The sequence below is a fragment of the Amblyomma mixtum genome, chromosome 3 (assembly GCF_055824585.1).
Source record: "Amblyomma mixtum isolate Tamu chromosome 3, ASM5582458v1, whole genome shotgun sequence".
Classification (NCBI taxonomy): Eukaryota; Metazoa; Arthropoda; class Arachnida; order Ixodida; family Ixodidae; genus Amblyomma; species Amblyomma mixtum.
In genome coordinates, this window is record NC_143014.1 from 399691266 (window position 1) to 399710117 (window position 18852).

Below are 18852 nucleotides of genomic sequence, written 5' to 3' on the forward strand. Positions count from 1 at the left end.
TAGTGTACGGAACCACTTGCACAATAAAGTGTGCTGGTTGAGATAGCTAGGGGGCAGTTTTGTTTTTTTAGTCATTTTAGAGCTGTAATAGGCGCTCAAATTTTACCAAATATCAGCAGTATTCATGCAATGTGTTATTTATATACAGTGTTCAGATTCCTTGCTCTTTGCAATGGTATGTTGAGAATTAAAACTTTGTAACAAATACTACACTTCTGTACCTGTTTGTTGGCATGTGTACTTTGCCTTGTAGTAGAACATGCAAACTGACACATGTTTTCTGTAAAATATCATGCCTTGTTTTTCTCCTCCATTTGAATACTTTTTATTCTTTAAATGTAGTATTGATGTGTAATAAAGTGAAATGGACGGCTTTGGCGAGCCTCTCAGAGCCGAATTTTTTATTTGCTGCTTGCAGGCATCCTCTTCTGGTACACATTTTGGGTACGATTCTCAATAATCAGGAAGTTTCTGTGTTCATGAAAACCAAGTGATGGTCAAACTTATTACGTGACTGTCTATGAACTTGTTTGAAACAGCATCACCAGTTAACTTTTGTTGCCTTGATGACCAGACTGTCGACATACAAATAGGCCATCCTTATTCCTTGAAATTGATTAAATTCATATCGATGTGATACTATTTTTTCAAATTTCACAGGCTTATACAGCAAATAAACAGAAAAATGGGATCTTTATTTGGCTATGCTTCTGTTCAATTAAATCACAAGTAAAATACAAAATAAGATTAGGAGCTTAAGAAATGGTAACAAATGTGTGAAAGGCATCATGGGTGCGGACAGTGTCAACCAGATTTCATTCTGAAAAATGTGCATTTTGCTTGTGGACAGCATATGACTTTTACAATATAGTGAGCAATCACTATTTTCAAAATACTTTATAAACGCACAGTTTGGTCCGGTCAGTTTTATTACAAAGGCCCCATGATGTTAAACTCCACATATATATGAAACTGTAGGAGAACAAAAATGAAACCGTTTGGTCTGTCAGTGTAAGTTATCGGATGTCGACTGTGGTATTCATCAAATGCACTAAACGTTCTGGACATATTCTGAATAGTGTGACTTAACCACTGCGCAGCAAAACTTGTGTTACTGTCTTAAGTAGATGGAGTACTTTGCGCTCTGTTAAGAAAAGGCGCATTAGTGAAATTGTTTAGATAACAGCAAATCTTCCACAATTTGTTCAATTTATGAGCCAAAACATTGGGGAAAGTGCTCTTCGGTATGCGAAACTTCTTTACTTCTCTGATGACGCATTCAATGTGTACTCTCAGATTAGCAATCTCCCGTGTTTTGGTCTCTCCAGCGACTAACAACTGCTGCTTTCCATTCAGCATGGGTGGCACATTTAAGTTAACACCAATTTCAATAAGATCATCACTGATCAGAAACCCTCTGTCTGCCATCACGCTATCTCCAGGTTCAAGGAGATGGTATAATCCACTTTTTCTTGTAATCTCTTTGATATTCTGCCAGGAGACAGCTCAGAGACAAAGGAGATAAATCCATTGGGTGTTATCCCTAGCAGGCCTTTTGCTGTATTGTGGCTTTTGTAGGCATTCAAGGTGTCCTTGTGCACAGTGTACTCAGATGGGGGTCTCAATAAAAAGTTCTGTACAGTCCAGTATAACACGGCTTGAAGGATAAAGAGCCCTGAAAGACTGCGGCATGTTTGATGACACAGGTTCACGTGATGGCCACATTGGGATCTGAACTAGCACATTCCTGAGGAAGTCTACCAAGTAGGAGAATGTGCTGCTTACCAATGATGTGCTTATGGCAAAATGTATGCTATGTCCTGCTCTAGAAGACCCACTATTAACCTGCACAAACAAATAATGAGTTGCTCTCTCACACAAAGCAATGGTCGTCGGCCAGCTGGCGATTTCGTTGTTCTGTGCTTGGAACTGATAAATGCAACGAAGCATTCAAAGCGCTTCAGTGAGGAGAAGCCAGTATAAAACCTGAGCTGCTTCTCATCCTTGACCATGTCTTCAATATGAGAGCCTTGCTTGGTGATCTGCCTGTCCCTAGCACTTTCAGTCTTTTACTTGTGCAGCAAAGAACGCAGCTTTGCTATTTCTTCTTCAAGAGAACTGGTATTCTGTCTCAGCTTTTCATTTTCTTGCTGTAATTGCTGACACGTAGTTACAAGATCTGCAGCCCTTGCTTGAGAACGATGTGCTGCCTCAACTGCTGGTCCCACGGAATACGTATGGTCGTAGTATGAAACGAAGCAATTTAAAGGAAATATGGTGGGCTGCATTTTGCTAAAAGTTTTTATATGATAATAAGGTTGGGTAGGAAAAATGAAGCCAGATTTATATGACATTATTCGTAGCAAAAGTAAACATGTAAAATAAAATTATACCAACAAGTAATAGGGGAGTACTTAACAGCAGGTACAAAACACAATGCTTCTTTGAGCTCTGATCTGCAATTCCTCAATCAATTCCATTTTAGTTGCATTTTTCAATAGCTCTTGCTGTACATATACACAACATTTGACTCCAAGGTTAGCCGCTGGTTAGTGAGAATGGATGCTTGACAGAGAAGCAGCTGGAAGTAATATCAGTGATGTGGTTGAGACGTTTTCTGCAAAGATAAATAATTTTAATATACTTTATTATAGCGCGGCTGCAGCAGCGAGACAGTGCCTTAATTTAACTAGGCTGAATGAGCGGAATAACATTCCCTGGCAAATGAACTTGTTTGTAACAGCTGTAGCAGAGCCAACTCATCGAGAGACGTATAACTGCACAATCACTCAGTGAGACAGCCTACTGCCACACTCGCTCGCCCCGAAAAAAAAAAACGTGATTACCTGTGCTCCTCACGGCGAAACGAATGAAAACAAAAAGACAATGATAAAAAGCACTCCGCTTCTATGCCGACCGAATGCTATTTGTGTGTGTCTCCCTTTCCGCTTGTGCCTTTTACGCTGTTTCAAGAATCAATAAATACGTCAACTTTCCGACCCATAAATCCGCTCCCTTCCTTCCGGCGAAAGAAAACAAAGCACAGCGTCTGGATCGCTTTCCGCATTCAAAGCACACTAAGCTTAAATGCGAAAGAAAAAAGGCTCTTACATTGCTGAGATTCCGCTTCAACCGTGCCGCAGATGCAGAGTTCGTCTCGGATATCGGCCTCCAGCGACATCGCCACGACGCGCTTGGTACGGCGTCGTTTCCCTGAGCCTGGCGAACATAATGAAGCATTAGCAGCAGAAAACCGTCTCTTCTCAAAGCGATAGCCTTACCCATAATCATAGCAGGGGTCCGTTCCGCATACACTCGGTGTAGAAAGATCGTGGACAGACGATCCATGTACAGGGTCTGTTCTGAAAGAAGTAGGACTGGTTTTTTTCCTGGGTGAACGGGCGGACGAGAGGTGGTCTGCGCGTGCAGGATCGTTGAAGGGGGATATTGGGAATGCTGGGGAAAATCGGCAGTCGGCTCTCGGCCGTTGAATAGAGGAGGTCGCTTGTACTGTGAACCCCTGTCGAAGCGTCTCGTCACGCAGAATCGTCGAGCGTTTACTGGATCAGCGATACGCGATCAAATTTTGAGTAAATCTTGGTAAAACGGGGAAAGAGACTCACAACATGATTAAGGAAGCCTACGGTGACGCTTTCATGGGTAGATCAGGTGTTTTTTGAGTGGCATAAGCTTTTCCGAGAAGGTAAGGAAAGAGTGGAGGAAGACGACCGCTTTAGACGCCCTTCGACCAGCAAGACCAACGAAAATGTGTAGCGAGAGAAACATTTACTTAACAGTGATCGTAGAATGAGTATCAGAATGATTACTGATGACGTGAGCATTCCTTAAACCCAAGTTTTTGAGATCGTGACAGAAAACTTATCCATGACGAAAGCGTGAGCGAAGTTGATGCCGGGAGTGTTGTGACAGGAGGAAAAGGCCAACCGGTAGGATCTTCTTCATCATCTGAATGACGACCCCGATTTTTTGCCCAGCACAAGGCGGCAACGCTGCCTCAGCCCCCCTACAGCCTCGACTTGGCCTCGCCAGAATTTTTTCTATTCCCGCGAATAAAATCGAAGCTCGAGGGGAAACATCACGGATCGGTAGAGGTGGTTAAACAGGCCGTGACGAGGGAGCTAAACAGCGTTCCGGTCCAGGCGTTCCTGGAGGCGTACGAAAACTGTAAAACTCATTGGCAGCAGCGTGTAGGTGCGGAAGGGTAATCGTTTGTACTACTCTCTTGAATAAATTTTGTTTAAAAAAATGAGTCCTACTACTTTCAGAACAGACCATGTATCTTTTGCGTCCGCTAGTGTTAAAATGCGCACCACATGTTTTGTGCTGTTTCTAAGGCTTCCACAGGGCGAATCGCCCTTGCGAACCCCTCCGATTTATCCTGCGCACCCATTCTAGCTTCAGCTTCTTGTCCTTGGGGAATACGTGGAATGAAATGTTGTTGTCGTTTCTCGTGTTGTTACTACAGCCGGGCACGCAGCACGTTTGACCGTCACCGCGCTTCTCATTTTCCGACATGTCGAATGTCTAAAAAAGTGACCATAGAATTTCAGATAGACTAACAGATAACCACCACGGCAGTCCGCTGCAACATTTTGCTAACAGACACCAACAACGCGCATGAGAAGACGCACAACGCCTGAAAACCGCGCGGCGCAACACATGAACACGTTTGACAGCAGCCGACACCGGAGGCGACCGCTCCGTTTTCCCATCATGCTTTGCGCAGATCCACTAGGGGATGGCGTGGCGCATTGTACGTCAGGTAAAATGCGCCGTACAATGTGGTACAATGCGTAAATTTTGAGTTAGTACTCCTCCCCTTTTACTTGTTTGCGTATGGTTCTAATCACACTGTTAGCTCTGCTCTAACTCAATAACGGACTATAAAACCAATTTTTTCCTAGCGTGTTTTCTACCTTAAAACAGCGCTTTCGACATCGGTATACATAGAGCAACCCCATGGTATTCGCCTGCGACCAATAAATAATTAATATTTGAAATTCTTTTTAACGCTGGTTTACTTTCATCAACGGAACGATGGCTGTGACGTGTAGATTTAGTTTACGGGGGGCACAAAAAAATTAACTATAACTGCTTATACGTCGTTTGTTTTAATTCTAGCTCTTGAAGCAGGCTGGTCTGTGTGCAGTAGTGAGTATCAGCGTTTGTATCAGTTTTTCCGCGCCTCACGTGACCTAAAGTTCAAATGCACGTCACAGCCTTCATTCGGTTAATGGAACCAGAACAGAAGGCGAGAATAAATTCTTTTCTAAATTATTCTGCCGCCGTAGGAGAATACCACACGATGATTCATGTGTACTAATATCTGGGGCATCATTTGAGAGACGAAAACGTGCAATAAAAATAGTTGTGTATAGCCCTTTAAGCCGGAGTTGAGAATACCTTCCCTTTCTTTGCGCCATTTATCACAAATACGTTAAACTTAAGCACAGTGACTCAACAACGTTGCGGTGGTTGTTTTTGAGGAAAGGAAATGACGCAGTAACAGTATCACATATCTCGATGGACACCTAAACCGCGCCGTAAGGGAAGGCAGGAAGGTGGGAGTGAAAGGAAAGAAACAGGTGCCGTAGTTGAGGGCTGAGGAATAATTTGGACCAAGTGAAGATCTTCGACGTGTTGTGAACTCGCACAGCACACGAGCGCTTTTTGCGTTCCGCCTCCATCGAAACACAGCCGGGTTCGAACCCGGGCACACCGAATGAATAGCCGACCGCCCTAAACGCTGAGCCACCGCAGTCGATAACGCACTATTTTGTAGGCGTTCGTTGTCTCAGACAGCAGGTACTATTTAAAACCCCTCACGATGGGTCAGTGGCGCAAAAAGGAAAAAAAAAATGCCTCAGTGGTCTGGAGCTCAACTGCTGATTCCAAGGTTGCGGGTTCGACCGTGGCCTCGAGGTCCGCATTTCGATGGAGGCAAAATTCGAAAGCGCGCTTGCGCTGTCGTACGTTGAGAAAATTTGGCAGTGGTTTGACTCTTTTAAACCTAGTTAGAGCTAAGGCTGTTGTCTCCACTTGTCTCCGCTGGGTTCGGCGCGTGAAACGCCTCGCAGGCGTTTCAGGTGCACTTTCAGCCACGCTTTTATCCATGGCGAAACTACATGCGAGAGCGGCGTCGCCTCCTTGAGCGAACGCCGAGTTATGTGCATAATCACATGACCACACGTGGCGAAGCGACAGTCGGCGCACCGCGGTCGCAGCAGCGGCGTGGCGGCTGCAGCTGCAGCCGCTGTGACGTGGTCTCACTTCACAGCCGTACCTCCGGGTTCCTCCTGCTGAAGGTCAAAGCGCAACACCCGGTGACCTTAGCGAAACATTCCGTAGTGGAGCTCTCGCTCTAAAACCCTAGCTGGTCTACGTTAATCTGGAGTCCTCCACTACACTATCCATCATATAGCCCCCGTCACTAGTCGACACATCAAGCCCAAGGTATTACCACTATTATTACTAAATGATGGATTGATAAGTTGGTGCAGCTTCTGTTTTTATAATCCGAATATTCTTTTTTGCAGGGGACGGAGAAAATCAAGGAAAGGCGGGCTGCTGCAAGCGATCGAGATGTGGGAAAGGAATTTACCGATTACACAAATGGGACATGCCGAAATTCATGTCCTTGCTTGCATGCGATAGTCAGTAAGCCCAGAAAGAGGCTGCTGCAATGAAATCTAACTGATATCAAAATCATTCCTTGACGCCTATTCGCTGAATTGTTCTGCTTATAAAAAAATGATGCCAGTCGCTAGCGGGCGCCTTCATCACGCTGTTCTCGGACTGCTGGATCTTGAATTCTCTGTCTGGCGGCTTGTATCTTCTTCCCGCCTTCATACTTCCGGTTCTTGTCGTCTGAGATGACAGGCTTATGTTTGTCGGCGTTTTTTCGTACAACGCATGGGCGACGGCATACGTTGAGCATTCACAACAATCCACCTCGGCTACATCGGGTACAGGTGGATGATGGGGAAGTGCGGGACAGGTGCAGGTTGTTGAAGATTCATTTCTGCCGGGTAGTGCCCGGATGTGCGACCACCGGAGTTTTCATCAAGGGGGAAGGCTGCGGCACGCACGCACGCACGCACGCGCGAACGCACGCACGCATGATCACCCCGTCCACCCGCATACACACACACACAGCGCGCGGTTACTTTTGGGAAAGGAAGCTATACTGCGAACGCAGCAAAAACAACAACTAAAAGAGTATGCATACTCCGAGTTATATTCGTGCCAGTGCTGGCGCAACAGCGAAGCCCCGTTTAGAGATGACTTAGGGTACTCGACCACCTCTAGCTTCTTTTTAACGTTGTTGCATGGAATATTAGGAACTTCTCTGACCCTCCTCATGCCTTGTTTGGTCTCGTTGAATTCAGCGAATTCTGCATAAGGCATCACGCCACCATGACTACCTTACTCAGCTCGCACATCAAAATTCCGGAACCAGTCAGGAGGTTGAACTTGCGCAGCATATTCTACCTGCGTTAAAGAGCACTGTTCTCTGAACAGTGTCCTCGTTGAACGCGATGGTTCTGGGTGTTCATTCATCATGCGGGTTTTCCATACGCTAAGCGGTCCTAAGAACACGAAGGGCTCGCACGGAATACAGAGTATTTCATCGCAGACAACAATGTTATATAGTGAAGTGCATGATCTCAATGTCTTTTTTAAGAGACTGCTGAAGTATGTCCCAGAAAAACACAGCATCACGGCAAGAAAAATATCAGTTTCTGCAAAAAATAATTCTGTAAAAACTACTTAAAGAGAAGAAGCACATGCTCCTGAAATGTATTACAAAGTCTGCTGCAAACGAGTAGAAAATACTTCTATTAATTTCCATGCGCACTCCTTTGTGACCAGGGCATTTGTTCCAAAATAAGCTGTTGTCTAGAGCATGGTAACACTTAGCTCCTAGCACCCCCATAATACTTCTTCAAACACAGGAGTAGGTGAGGTGCTCCTGTCGTGAGAAGTATCGAACCACCCTTTTCTGAGTGCGCTACGCGACGTGCCATTTGCTCATAAACGGGTGCTCTTCAGTTTACAGAGTATTCTAGAACGGCCTATGTAAACGGCCTATGCTATATCAGAGATTATTTGTCAACAAACACAGTTGAACACACCTGGCTAAGGAGCGCATTTCAAGTGCGAGCCGTCTTATGCTTGAGCGTCTCTGGACGCCTTTCACGGCATCCATGCATAGTGCGTTTTTATTGGCGGGAGAAGGGCTTAGCTGACAGTATGATCTGATTCGAAGTCCATTTCATTCTGATTTATTGTTGCGCTTCGCTATTGCCCCATGCTCTCACTGTCACTGTGATCAGTCAGTCAGGCAGGTAAATGACAAGAACAGAATGCAGTCGAACGAAAATAATTGCATCTAAGAGGCCCTACATTCATTATATGCCTTAAATCCGTTTATTATCAACTGGGTGCACAAGGCGCTGTTTATTTCTCGGGGATAAGAGTGCCCGGGAAAGGCGACATCATTCTTCTCGTTCCTCTTGTGTATACGCGAATATATTCTAAATGATTTTTAGCGCAACGGGGACACAACACAAGAAAGACGACAAGACAGTTGTGTCCCCGTTGCGCTCAAAATCATTTAGTATGTCTGAAAGCCAACTAGCTCAGCCGTCAATCCTCTTAAAGCGAATATATTCATTTTAAAGTAGCACATTGTTATAATTTATGAGCACGAGAAAATGTAGAAAGGAGCGGCTTTATCAGTTGAAACTTCACAGGCAGTGGCTGGAAAAGTTTTTTAGCTTCTTCTCTGCGACGAATTTTGACAAATGGAGAAACTGTAGTTGTTGCTTACCTGATATTTTGGTTTTGTCATTGACCCGTTGTACAAGCGCCTTCATCATCGATGTCGTTTATTTAAAATCTCTTCAAAGCGCGTCGACCGTCTACCGCTCCACTTTTACGCCGGCCGTATTCAAACTCCAGACAGTGATTATTCCTTCTGGCTTGTTTATTCTTTTACACCGTGGAGAAAAGGCTATTTGGGCAACACAAGGTTGTCACCGTCGAAAAACAAGCATGATACTACTTAGGATGACCATGGAGTGAGTCCTGCCTTACGCCGCCATATTGAATCAACTAACGCATCCCCTCTGGGTCGTGAAAATCGCAAGTAGCTCCTGTTACCTCTGCGTCTACGCAAAGTTTGGAAAACGTAATGGTGTAACATACAGCGCAAGATCCTGTAAACTACTTGCGTTTAACTTAAATGACCTTGCAGCTGTCCTTGATGCAATAAATATGACCTGTTTTTTTTTTTTTTTTGCGACCTTCCGAAAGAGAAGAAAAACGCTGTATGGCAGGGATGCAACCTACTCTGGGAGACGACAAGAAATTTCTCCTCCATCGCCTTAACTGCTCGACCGTGAGTTGTTGGTTTCTGTCCTTTATTTGAATAAAACAAAATGCAGACACATCGAATCGTAACAGTGAACCAGTTTACAGGTGACTGTGATGAATGCAACTGCTTAAAATTTGTCACTTTCTCAATTGCACTTGCACTATAAGGTACGCATGACTGACTTTTCAAACACATAAACGGCCATGTTCTCAGAAATATCAGTCCAGAACTTATAACGAGCCATTATGATGTCGCACATTATCAGCAATCTGCCATGCCCTAAAAGTACACTTCTCGAATACCTTACAATATAACGATTACTAACAATAATTTTTTGCTTTTTGCGTGTTGTCTGTGATTAGCCCTCAGTGATTATCTGTGATTATCAGTATTATTCTCGTATAATTCATAAACTGATTTTTCATTGTCATCTCATGTGTGATGTATTTATATTTCGGACAGTGTTCGAATGCAATTGGGCTGCAATTTCAGATGTGCGAGAATTTCATAGTGGTTCAGTTTTTATGATTGTGTAAATGTGCATTCCACCACAGCGCATGAGGTTTGATTTCCATGTATTTTCACTGTCAGCACCGTACACCTACCACGTCAACTAGTTTGTGTTTTAATGCTTTTCTTGCATAAGTTATGCTTTCAGGTGCTACCTGTCGTTTTCATGTACGGGGGAGAGGACCAGTCAAGCTGCGGTTGCAGCTTTTAGTTCGTCTCTCCCCATCACTGATGGAAAATAAAGCTTATCTGATATCTCGTAACACATGACTGTGAACGTTGTGTAAGTTATAACCCTTGTCCTATTTCTTTTTTTTTCTTTTTTTATATGTACCGGCTCTTAATTGCTTTACAAATATTACTTGTATTTTGTACTTTATATTTCGACCCCATCATTTGTATAATACTACTCTACTTTAGTGTTATTGAAGTAGAGGGAGAAATATACCTAGCAAGGCGGCGCAGTCCAATATTAATCGAGACCCGCTCAAGCCTTATATGGCCTCGGGGAGAAATATCGGTTATCGGGCTCACGACCTGCCCACTGGTGCCCCGGCATGCCAAGCCGGCGATATAGCAATCATGTGTTTCATTGTTGCACAATTTTTTTATATTCCTTACTATCCTTTCTTTGGCTAATATTTTTGCATTGTACTAGTTGCGAAATGATTAGGGGATTTTTTATGTGTTTACTAACAGGAGGTCCGCCTGTTAGCCCAACCTATGGGACCACCTTCTGTTCAATAAATGTAACAAGTACGGTATATCGTTATTACAAATCCTAAACTGAGTCTTCAGAAGCCCTATAGTTTGGCAGAATAATACACCAAAATATTCGTCTGTATCTCTCGCTTCATCATCAGAATGGCAAACTGCATTTCGGCTTTTTCATGCTGAATGAAACGTAACAGAAATAATGTGCTATATGAACACCATCTTGATTTTCATCAGAAAGAGCAATATTTTATTTGGATCAAGAGTGAAATGTTTTTCGAGATACGCTTGAAAGCATCTAAAGAGAAAACCTCGCCCCAAGAATCTGAAATGTACAAGTGGTGTATTGCAAAGGAAAGACAGAAATTAAACCAGCTTTCGGGCCTTTGCTGCTCCTTGATACAAAGAAAAATGCCCCCCGAACACAATGCGCGAAAGAGGTAAGCCCGATTTGAAGTGCTCGAGCGAAATTTTGAGGAAGATCCATATATCCTTTACACGAACGACGTAAGCTGCCCAGGCAAACCGTAAGCTATGAGCATTGCATCCACGAATTGGACTGGCGGCAAGCAAATCTCATGATCAAAATACACGCACTCGAGCAGGACAGAAGAGGCGCCTATATCACCTGGTACCCGCTGCATCTCTGTCCACCTGGCGAATGAGGACCTCGAATTCCGAATCGTCATAACCGACTCACACACGGCCTATTATGAAAAAAGGTGGGACACATGCTCCAGCAATGTTCCGCGCACATACTTCATCTCAGAATCGTCTGGACACAGACCACGCTTCCCTCCTGGCAACAAACGCACCCATGCGCTTGCCGGAGACTTCATCTGGTGGGCACCAGAGAGAGAGGACAGGACATCTGGCTGGCCGGGGATTTACAAATCCCCCCCCCCCCACACGCACATACGCATACACACACAGATCTCTCAGCAGAGTGCACGCCATAGCCTGGCGTTATCTGCAGACACACACTTTTCGAACCATCTACCACAAACACTTCCCCACACACTATGATCGATGCTTCCAACATGCACTAGCCCTACACTCACACTCTTCTACTCACTATGGGAATGCCCCGACCCACAGGGGAACCGATCAGCATCCTCCACCCCACTTCCTCCTCTTGTAAGCCTGTTCTGTCTAGAACCGATCCAAAAGACCAGCAACGGCTGATCGAGCGGGCATGCAGGACACCCACAGCCAATGGAGTCCAGGAGTAAGGTTGGTTGGTTTATGGGGTTTAACGTCCCAAAGCAACTAAGGCTATGAGGGACGCCGTAGTGGAGGGCTCCGGAAATTTCGACCACCTGGGGTTCTTTAACGTGCACTGACATCGCACAGTACACGGGCCTCGAATTTCTCCTCCAAAGAAATTCAGCCGCCGCGGCCGGGATCGAACCCGCGTCTTTCGGGCCAGCAGCCGAGCACCATAGCCACTGAGCCACCGCGGCGGCGGGTCCAGGAGTAAGGACAGAGCCCGAAGAGGATGGTGACCACTTACCATTGGTTGAATAAAAGCTTTTTCTCCTCCTCCTCCACCTGGAAACCGACTGCTCGAGCCCATGCGCGTTGGCGTTAGCTCGAGACAAGGCGTCAATTCGTTTTTATTTTTTAACAGCCTCTCCTGCTTTCTCCAGAGAAGGCATTTAATAAACAACGGTACAAGGATGTCCTTTTCAGCCATCCACGTCCATGCGGGCAGAAACCACTCATGCAGTTTAAGAAATGCCTTCAAAGAAGGTTATACAGGCATGTTTTCACGCATAACGACTGATACAAAAGAAAGGGAACTCATGGACAACATGATCTACTGCAGCCGTTATCTTGCTAGACGGGTCAGAATATTCTAATAGGAACCAGTACAGAGAAAACAAGTTGCCTCAGTTAAGCTGCCGACAGCTTCCCCATATCTCTCCGATAGTGTCATAGAAGAAAAAAACCTGGGCAGTGATTGTCTTGTGGTGAGGGGGTTGATTCAAACAGCTTTAGGGACGGGAGTGCGTTAAACGGACAGTGAGAACAAACTGAAGTCGGTATGTGCCCATAGATTACGGCATACTAACGACACCGACGCTACTTTCGTTTAAACAGGACTTTTTAAAAGCTATAAAAGGACGAAAAAAGGAAGAGTACAGGTTTCGTCATCTCCGGCCGATTTAGAAAGTAAAATGCGATGCGTCGACCCAGTTTCTTGGATGCGGATCCTAGAGGCAAGGCTACACCACCATTCGCTTCAGAACGGTATCCACGCAGTCGTTTTTCTGTGTATTTACCTTAAGTGGAAAAATAGCTAAAGTACTTTTTTAGCATTAAATGCGCCTTTTAATGTAGGTCAAAGATCAACGTACCCTGAAATAGCCATAGAATCGGCTTTTTTAAAAATACAAATAGCTATATAGATTTTCCAGAGTCATGGGGCTGTGAAGAATGACAGCAGATTTTCGTCACGCTTTTAGCAAATTTTTTTTGCTGTTTATATTTTGGGGATTTACGAATTAGGTAGTCTATCAAGCGTGGGTATGACAGATGCACTATAACCGCCGGGAGACGAACTTAAGGGTCCTGGTGCATTTAACACTTCCGGTCCTGGTATCCTCATATACGTATACACAAAGAATACTATTGAAGCCTTTTGTTCAAGACAGCCACGAAGAACAAAAACTAAATCACTTTAGAAAGGCTCCTTTATTAATATGGGTCGAAGGTTTCATTTTTTCGTTATGAGCGTTCTGGATGAAAAAGATGAGGAAGATGTCACACGACAAGATGTACAGGATGCCATAAGATGTAGTATTCGATTACAATTCCCTTAGGATGACCCCTTGCTATTTGTTTAGATTTTTGTCCGGTTCGGCATATACTTTCTTTGTTAATCTCAGATGTTGGAGTAATTCATTGTAGATTCAAAACGGCTCTGAATAATTATGTTCCTGCGAATGCTGCGTGACCTAGGGTAATAGCGCGCGTGCAGCGTCGTTAGCGCCTTCGCTTCCAACATCCGCTGAGTGTCGTGGCATCGATATGAATATGAACTCAAAGTCTTTGTGTTTTTTACTTCTCAGTATTCTTCTTGCGTGTTTACCAATCCTCCCTCTAGGATAGTCCCTACATGCAGTCTGTGTCCGTAACCACACATGAGTTCTTTCGGGAAGCAATCGTCTATGCAACTGCCGCCCCCTCTTCGTGGGTTATATTGTGACGAAGACGACGAAGCTGGAAGTGGCGCGGGACGGAGCGCTCGCGCTATTCCAGCGGCCATTAAATCATCTCTTGTTCATGGTTCACCATGCCTCATTCTTCGGCTGGCCATCACGTAACATTTGGGGTGAGGAGCGGAGTTCATCCCCATCCTGGTCCTGGAGCTCCGGCGCAAGCGTCAGCCGTGGTCGTCGGCCGTGATTTCTTGGCCTGCGTCGTCCGGCTCTTCCCCAGCCGTCCAGACCCGAACCAATCTCGCCATGTTTCCCCCGCCCCGTCCATCGCCCAGACCACTCGACACGATGAACTGAACCTGACGCACGGACCCGACCTAAAGATCCCACCGACCCGAGGCGTTGCACACACGTGACGACACCGTTCCCCTGCCCATGCCGTTCGGCGCGTCCTGGGGCCTCGGCCGTTGGCTCCTGGTGACATACGGCCCGGAAGCTTCACGGACCAGGAATCATTCAGCCCTCTCCTTCATCGCGGCGGCCAGCACCTCACCACTTTCTCCTTTCCGTCCCACCATCCTCTGAAGCTCATTACCATTTCGCGCGTCTGTTTGTCACCGATCGGGACGATCGCTCGGTGGCCCCGGGTAGTGTGACCAAGACGACGAAGCTGGCCGTGGCGCGGGACGGAGCACTCGCGCTATTCCAGCGGCCATTAAATCATCTCTTGTTCACGGTTCATTGCGCCTCATTCTTCGGCTGGCCGTCACGTCACAATATTCTGCTCATTTCACTATCACCTGATTAATAGTGTGAATATGGTCTATTGTCGAGTATCCTTTACGAAAGGCTGCCTGATCATTTGGTTGATCGAAGTTAAAGGTTGTCCTGAGTCTGTAAGCGATTACCTTAGTAAATACCTACAGGCAACGGACCGTAAGCTGATCGGTCTGTGATTTTTCCAGTCCTTCGCGTCTCCTTTCTGTGATTTAAGTTCATGTTGGCGTTTTTCTTAGCTACCGGTACGCCCGAGATCACAAGGCAACAGTGTGGCTAGTTTTTCTAGCACAACTTCCCCTTCATCCTTCAGAGGTCAGCTGTTACCTGATCCGCACCAGCTGCTTTCACCTTGTGGATTGCTCCGAAGGCTTTCTTTACTTCCTCTTTCTTTATTGGCGGGATGTCCCATTGCCGTGGGCTTCTGCCGTGGGCTTCACAATACATTGACTGCTGTATAGATTTGTTGAGAATTCTACGGATACTTTAACTATCTTATCTATATTGATAATGACATTGCGCTTTTTAACTTTGAACGCATACATTTGGTTTTTTCCTATGTCTAGGCTCGATTCTCTCAATATTAATTTTATTATGTCGGTTATGTTGTGCTAATATATTAACTTTGATCGCTCTGGCAGTTTTACTATCTCTGTAGGGTGAGACGCTTTCATGCTGAAGCATTTATTAATCACATTTTTCGTCTCCTTGGGTAGCTGGCGGGTATCCTGTCGAACCATCCTACGACCTACATATACTGCTCCCTCGGTAATGATAGCTGTGAGATTATCGTTCATTGCTTGAACATTAGGACCGTCTTTCACAGTTAAAGCCGAATATCTGTTCTGTAGCGATATCATTAATTCCTATACTTTCCCTATAACCGCTAACTCTTTAATGGGCTGCCACTTCTCTAGTTTCTTCCGCTCCCTTTTCAAGTATAATGAATTTGGTGGCCTCAGCGTTATTTGGGGTCGCTACAACACACCTTTTCGAAGACCCCCACATTCTGCACGATACCAGGGTGAGCGCACAGTATGAAGTATATTTCATTTTTAGTCTCACCATTGGGGCTCTTCTACGTCCACTTCCTGCTCTCACGTTTCTGCTCTCACGTTTTCGGAAGGTATTCATAACACGTAAATTATTTCTGTCCGCGAAATCAACTAATAACTCCCCCCTGCAATTCCTGGAGCCTACGCCATAGTCGCCTACCGCCTGGTGTCCAGCCTGTTTCTTGCCTATCCACGCATTCAAGTCACCTATCAGTACAGTGCACTGTGATTTTACTTTGGTCGTTTCCGATTCCATGTCTTCATAGAATCTTTCAACGATCTGGTCATCATGGTTGAAGGAAGGCCCGTACGCCTGCACCGCCTTGGTTTGGTTTGGTTTATGGGGTTTAACGTCCCAAAGCGACTAAGGCTATGAGAGACGTCGTAGTGGAGGGCTCCGGAAATTTCGACCACCTGGGGTTCTTTAACGTGCACTGACATCGCACAGTGCACGGGCCTCTAGAATTTCTCCTCCAAAGAAATTCTAGCCGCCGCGGCCGGGATCGAACCCGCGTCTTTTGGGTCAGCAGTCGAGCACCATAACCACTGAGCCACCGCGGCGGCCTGCACCGCCTTCAGCTTGTACCTCATATTAAGCCTAATTGCGATAGCTGCCACCTGCTAGTTAATACTATGGAACTCCTCTATATTGCCAACCATATCCTGATTGATGAGGAATCCCAGAATTGTTTTTCTGGTAGCTAATCCAGGATAGATGAGTACACGTCCTCTCCTTGGTAATGTGTACGCCTCATCTGCCCTATTAACCTCGTTAAGCCCTTTGACATCCCATTTACTGGCGCCTACTAGTCCCCCGAACAGCGCTGTTAGGCTAGCCTTACTGGATAAGGTTCTAGTGTTAAACGCTGCCAGGTTCAGTTTCCAATGGCGGCCTGTCATGATTCTTTATATGTCCTGATATGAGGATGTCAGGGCTTGGTGGTTCGCCTGTCGCGCAAGTGAAGGTAGCAATCGGCTGTTCATAAAATTGTTTACTTTTTACTCAATTTACGCACACTTTTTACAAATTTTACACAATAAATTTCCCCTCACGCCATTATCTCTGTGAGAAAGCTTCCTGGTGTAGGTTGGGATAAATAGAACTTGCAGAACAGGCAGGATCATTAGATGTATAGGTAGATAAATAAGGAGGATGAAAGGGAGCCGAAGATTCACTGGTAGAAATATTAAACATGTGGAAAGTCGAAAACTGGCTTTGTGCAGAAGTGTTTTTTGAAGGACCAGTTGGTTCATGTTTGAAGTTAACGTGGCACGAAAGGGTAAGAGACGGCAGGCACGAGCAAGACCAGACGAGCACCGAAACTCACACTTGTGCACATTCAGTGTGAGTTTAGTAGAGCGCCTTTGCAGATTAATGTACTGTCTTGGTCAAAAGTGATCGGATGGATGTTTTGCTTCAGGTTCGTATATTGGAGCACTTATGTCAGCCCTCAAGTTCACAAACTCAGTAAAGTAAGGCGAACCCTTGTCTTCACTTTCGAAGACCTATTGAGAGTTGTGTAAACCGTACGTGCGTTGCTACACGAATGAGAAGCAAGTCATGCCATCTTTTCAGTTTTGAAAAAAAAACGTACATTCTGTTCTAATGTAACTGTAGATGATGTGCTCGTAACGCAAAATATTGGAGCTCAAAATTTATTCCATGTACAAAAGTACTTGAGCTGCTCCTTACTAGCATGGTGCATGTGGTAACATAATGCATCCATTGTGATTGGAACACAGTGACGAACTTGAAGTTAGCCGCAGTGTTTGCAGCTCTTGGCAGAGATCGCAACTTCCTCTAATTACTGTGTTTGAGGCTTTAAAAAAGTTGATTTAGGCTTCGTTATCTTGGTCCATCACAGACACGTGCTTGTGAATGTAGGCCTGCTTCAGTTCACTGCGCAGGTCTTTTCCGCTTTGCGTGTGGGGGATGGCGTCCAGGAACTCCACTCCGCCGTGCAGGTGTTTGTGGTAAGCGAGATTGGCTGAAAGGATAGAAATATCGAGTGAAGGCGCAAGGGAGGATGAAATGAGAGTTTCATGAAGCAAGTGCACTTTTGCACCCAGGATCACCGAGAGATCACGAGCTCCAAACCATGAACAGCGAGCTCAACGAGTCGCACGTGCTTTAAACCGAGTACTGCTAGGAAACCCGAACATACTGTGTTTCTGGAATGGCTTGCAGGCAAAATAAGCAAACAAAATTGTTTTTTTTTTGTTTATCCTGGGATCTCGAGATATAGTCACTTGCATGCAGAACGTTGTTGGCGTTGACTTTTGTGCTTACTAGTTTTCGGAACAGCAATTTGGAAGGGGATAACACTATTTCCCATGAAGAAACCCTGCATATATTTGCACCTTTTGAAAGCCACAATTCATTTTGTAACGAAGTTCGGTAGGAAACAAAGTGACCAGAAGCAATTACAGGCATGAGTTAGGGAAAAAGCGGTTGTTAACTTGATGCGACTTCTCTGAGCCAGGCAAAAGTAAGCTAATATGAGCTGTGAAAAAGTTGTTTAGAATATATGCCACTGAGATCTATGTTATTTATATTTATGAATAATGGGAATCTCAAAATGGAGGATTTGACGGTGTGTTCGTGCGACAGCCCACACGTAAGGATTTTCTTCATGCATTCAGTGTCAGAGGAAAGACAGGTGATAATTTTTTTCAACATTAGTGACTCACTTTGATCAGGACAGAAAAAAAGCTATCTTAAGTAAATTCTGTAATTTACGGCCCACATGGTGAAGAGGAATTACTAAACACATCCGTACATTGTTTAGGTTTTCTCATGTCCAGTGACATGTACGCGCTGATGTTTGTGTAGATGGCAAAAGACAGTCACCGCAGCAGATGACACAGCAAGCAATTACAAGGTTACAAGGTCCAAGTTAGGGTTGTGTGATGTGGGAGGAAAAAGAGAGGATGAGAGACTTAGGCGTATTTTTCTGCTCATACGCTTTAGGTGGAAGCGGCATATAAACTTTGGCAAACGAGATGCTAATCAAATTGTGGTATTTTTCTACCTCAACATGGAGAGTTTTAGTATAGTGTTAGCGGGATTGCGGACCTAAGGAAAATTACGTTAGCGTGCCACAAGTATCTTATCCCCAGAGAGGGTTTTAGTATAGCATTCCTAAAATGTTAAACGCTCTCTACTTCACATCGAGGCCATCGAGGCGAAATGTTCTCTTAAAACGAAAGAAACTGCTGCTAATTTGCCAAA

At 45.0% G+C, this 18852-nt stretch overlaps 1 protein-coding gene and 2 pseudogenes across 1 annotated transcript in view; all 3 read right to left on the reverse strand.

Annotated features, from left to right (window-relative positions):
• Window positions 1–1119: 1119 nt before the first annotated feature.
• Window positions 1120–1692, reverse strand: LOC149357338 (uncharacterized; annotated as a pseudogene).
• Window positions 1693–1796: 104 nt separating this feature from the next.
• Window positions 1797–4536, reverse strand: LOC149357339 (uncharacterized; annotated as a pseudogene).
• A 12920-nt stretch (window positions 4537–17456) lies between these two features.
• Window positions 17457–18852, reverse strand: part of LOC149357340 (uncharacterized) — a 76973-nt gene continuing 75577 nt past the window's right edge. Inside the window, exon 10 of the mRNA XM_089576567.1 lies at window positions 17457–17608. Coding sequence (XP_089432693.1) covers window positions 17457–17608 — 152 coding nt within the window. The remainder of the gene's footprint in view (window positions 17609–18852) is intronic.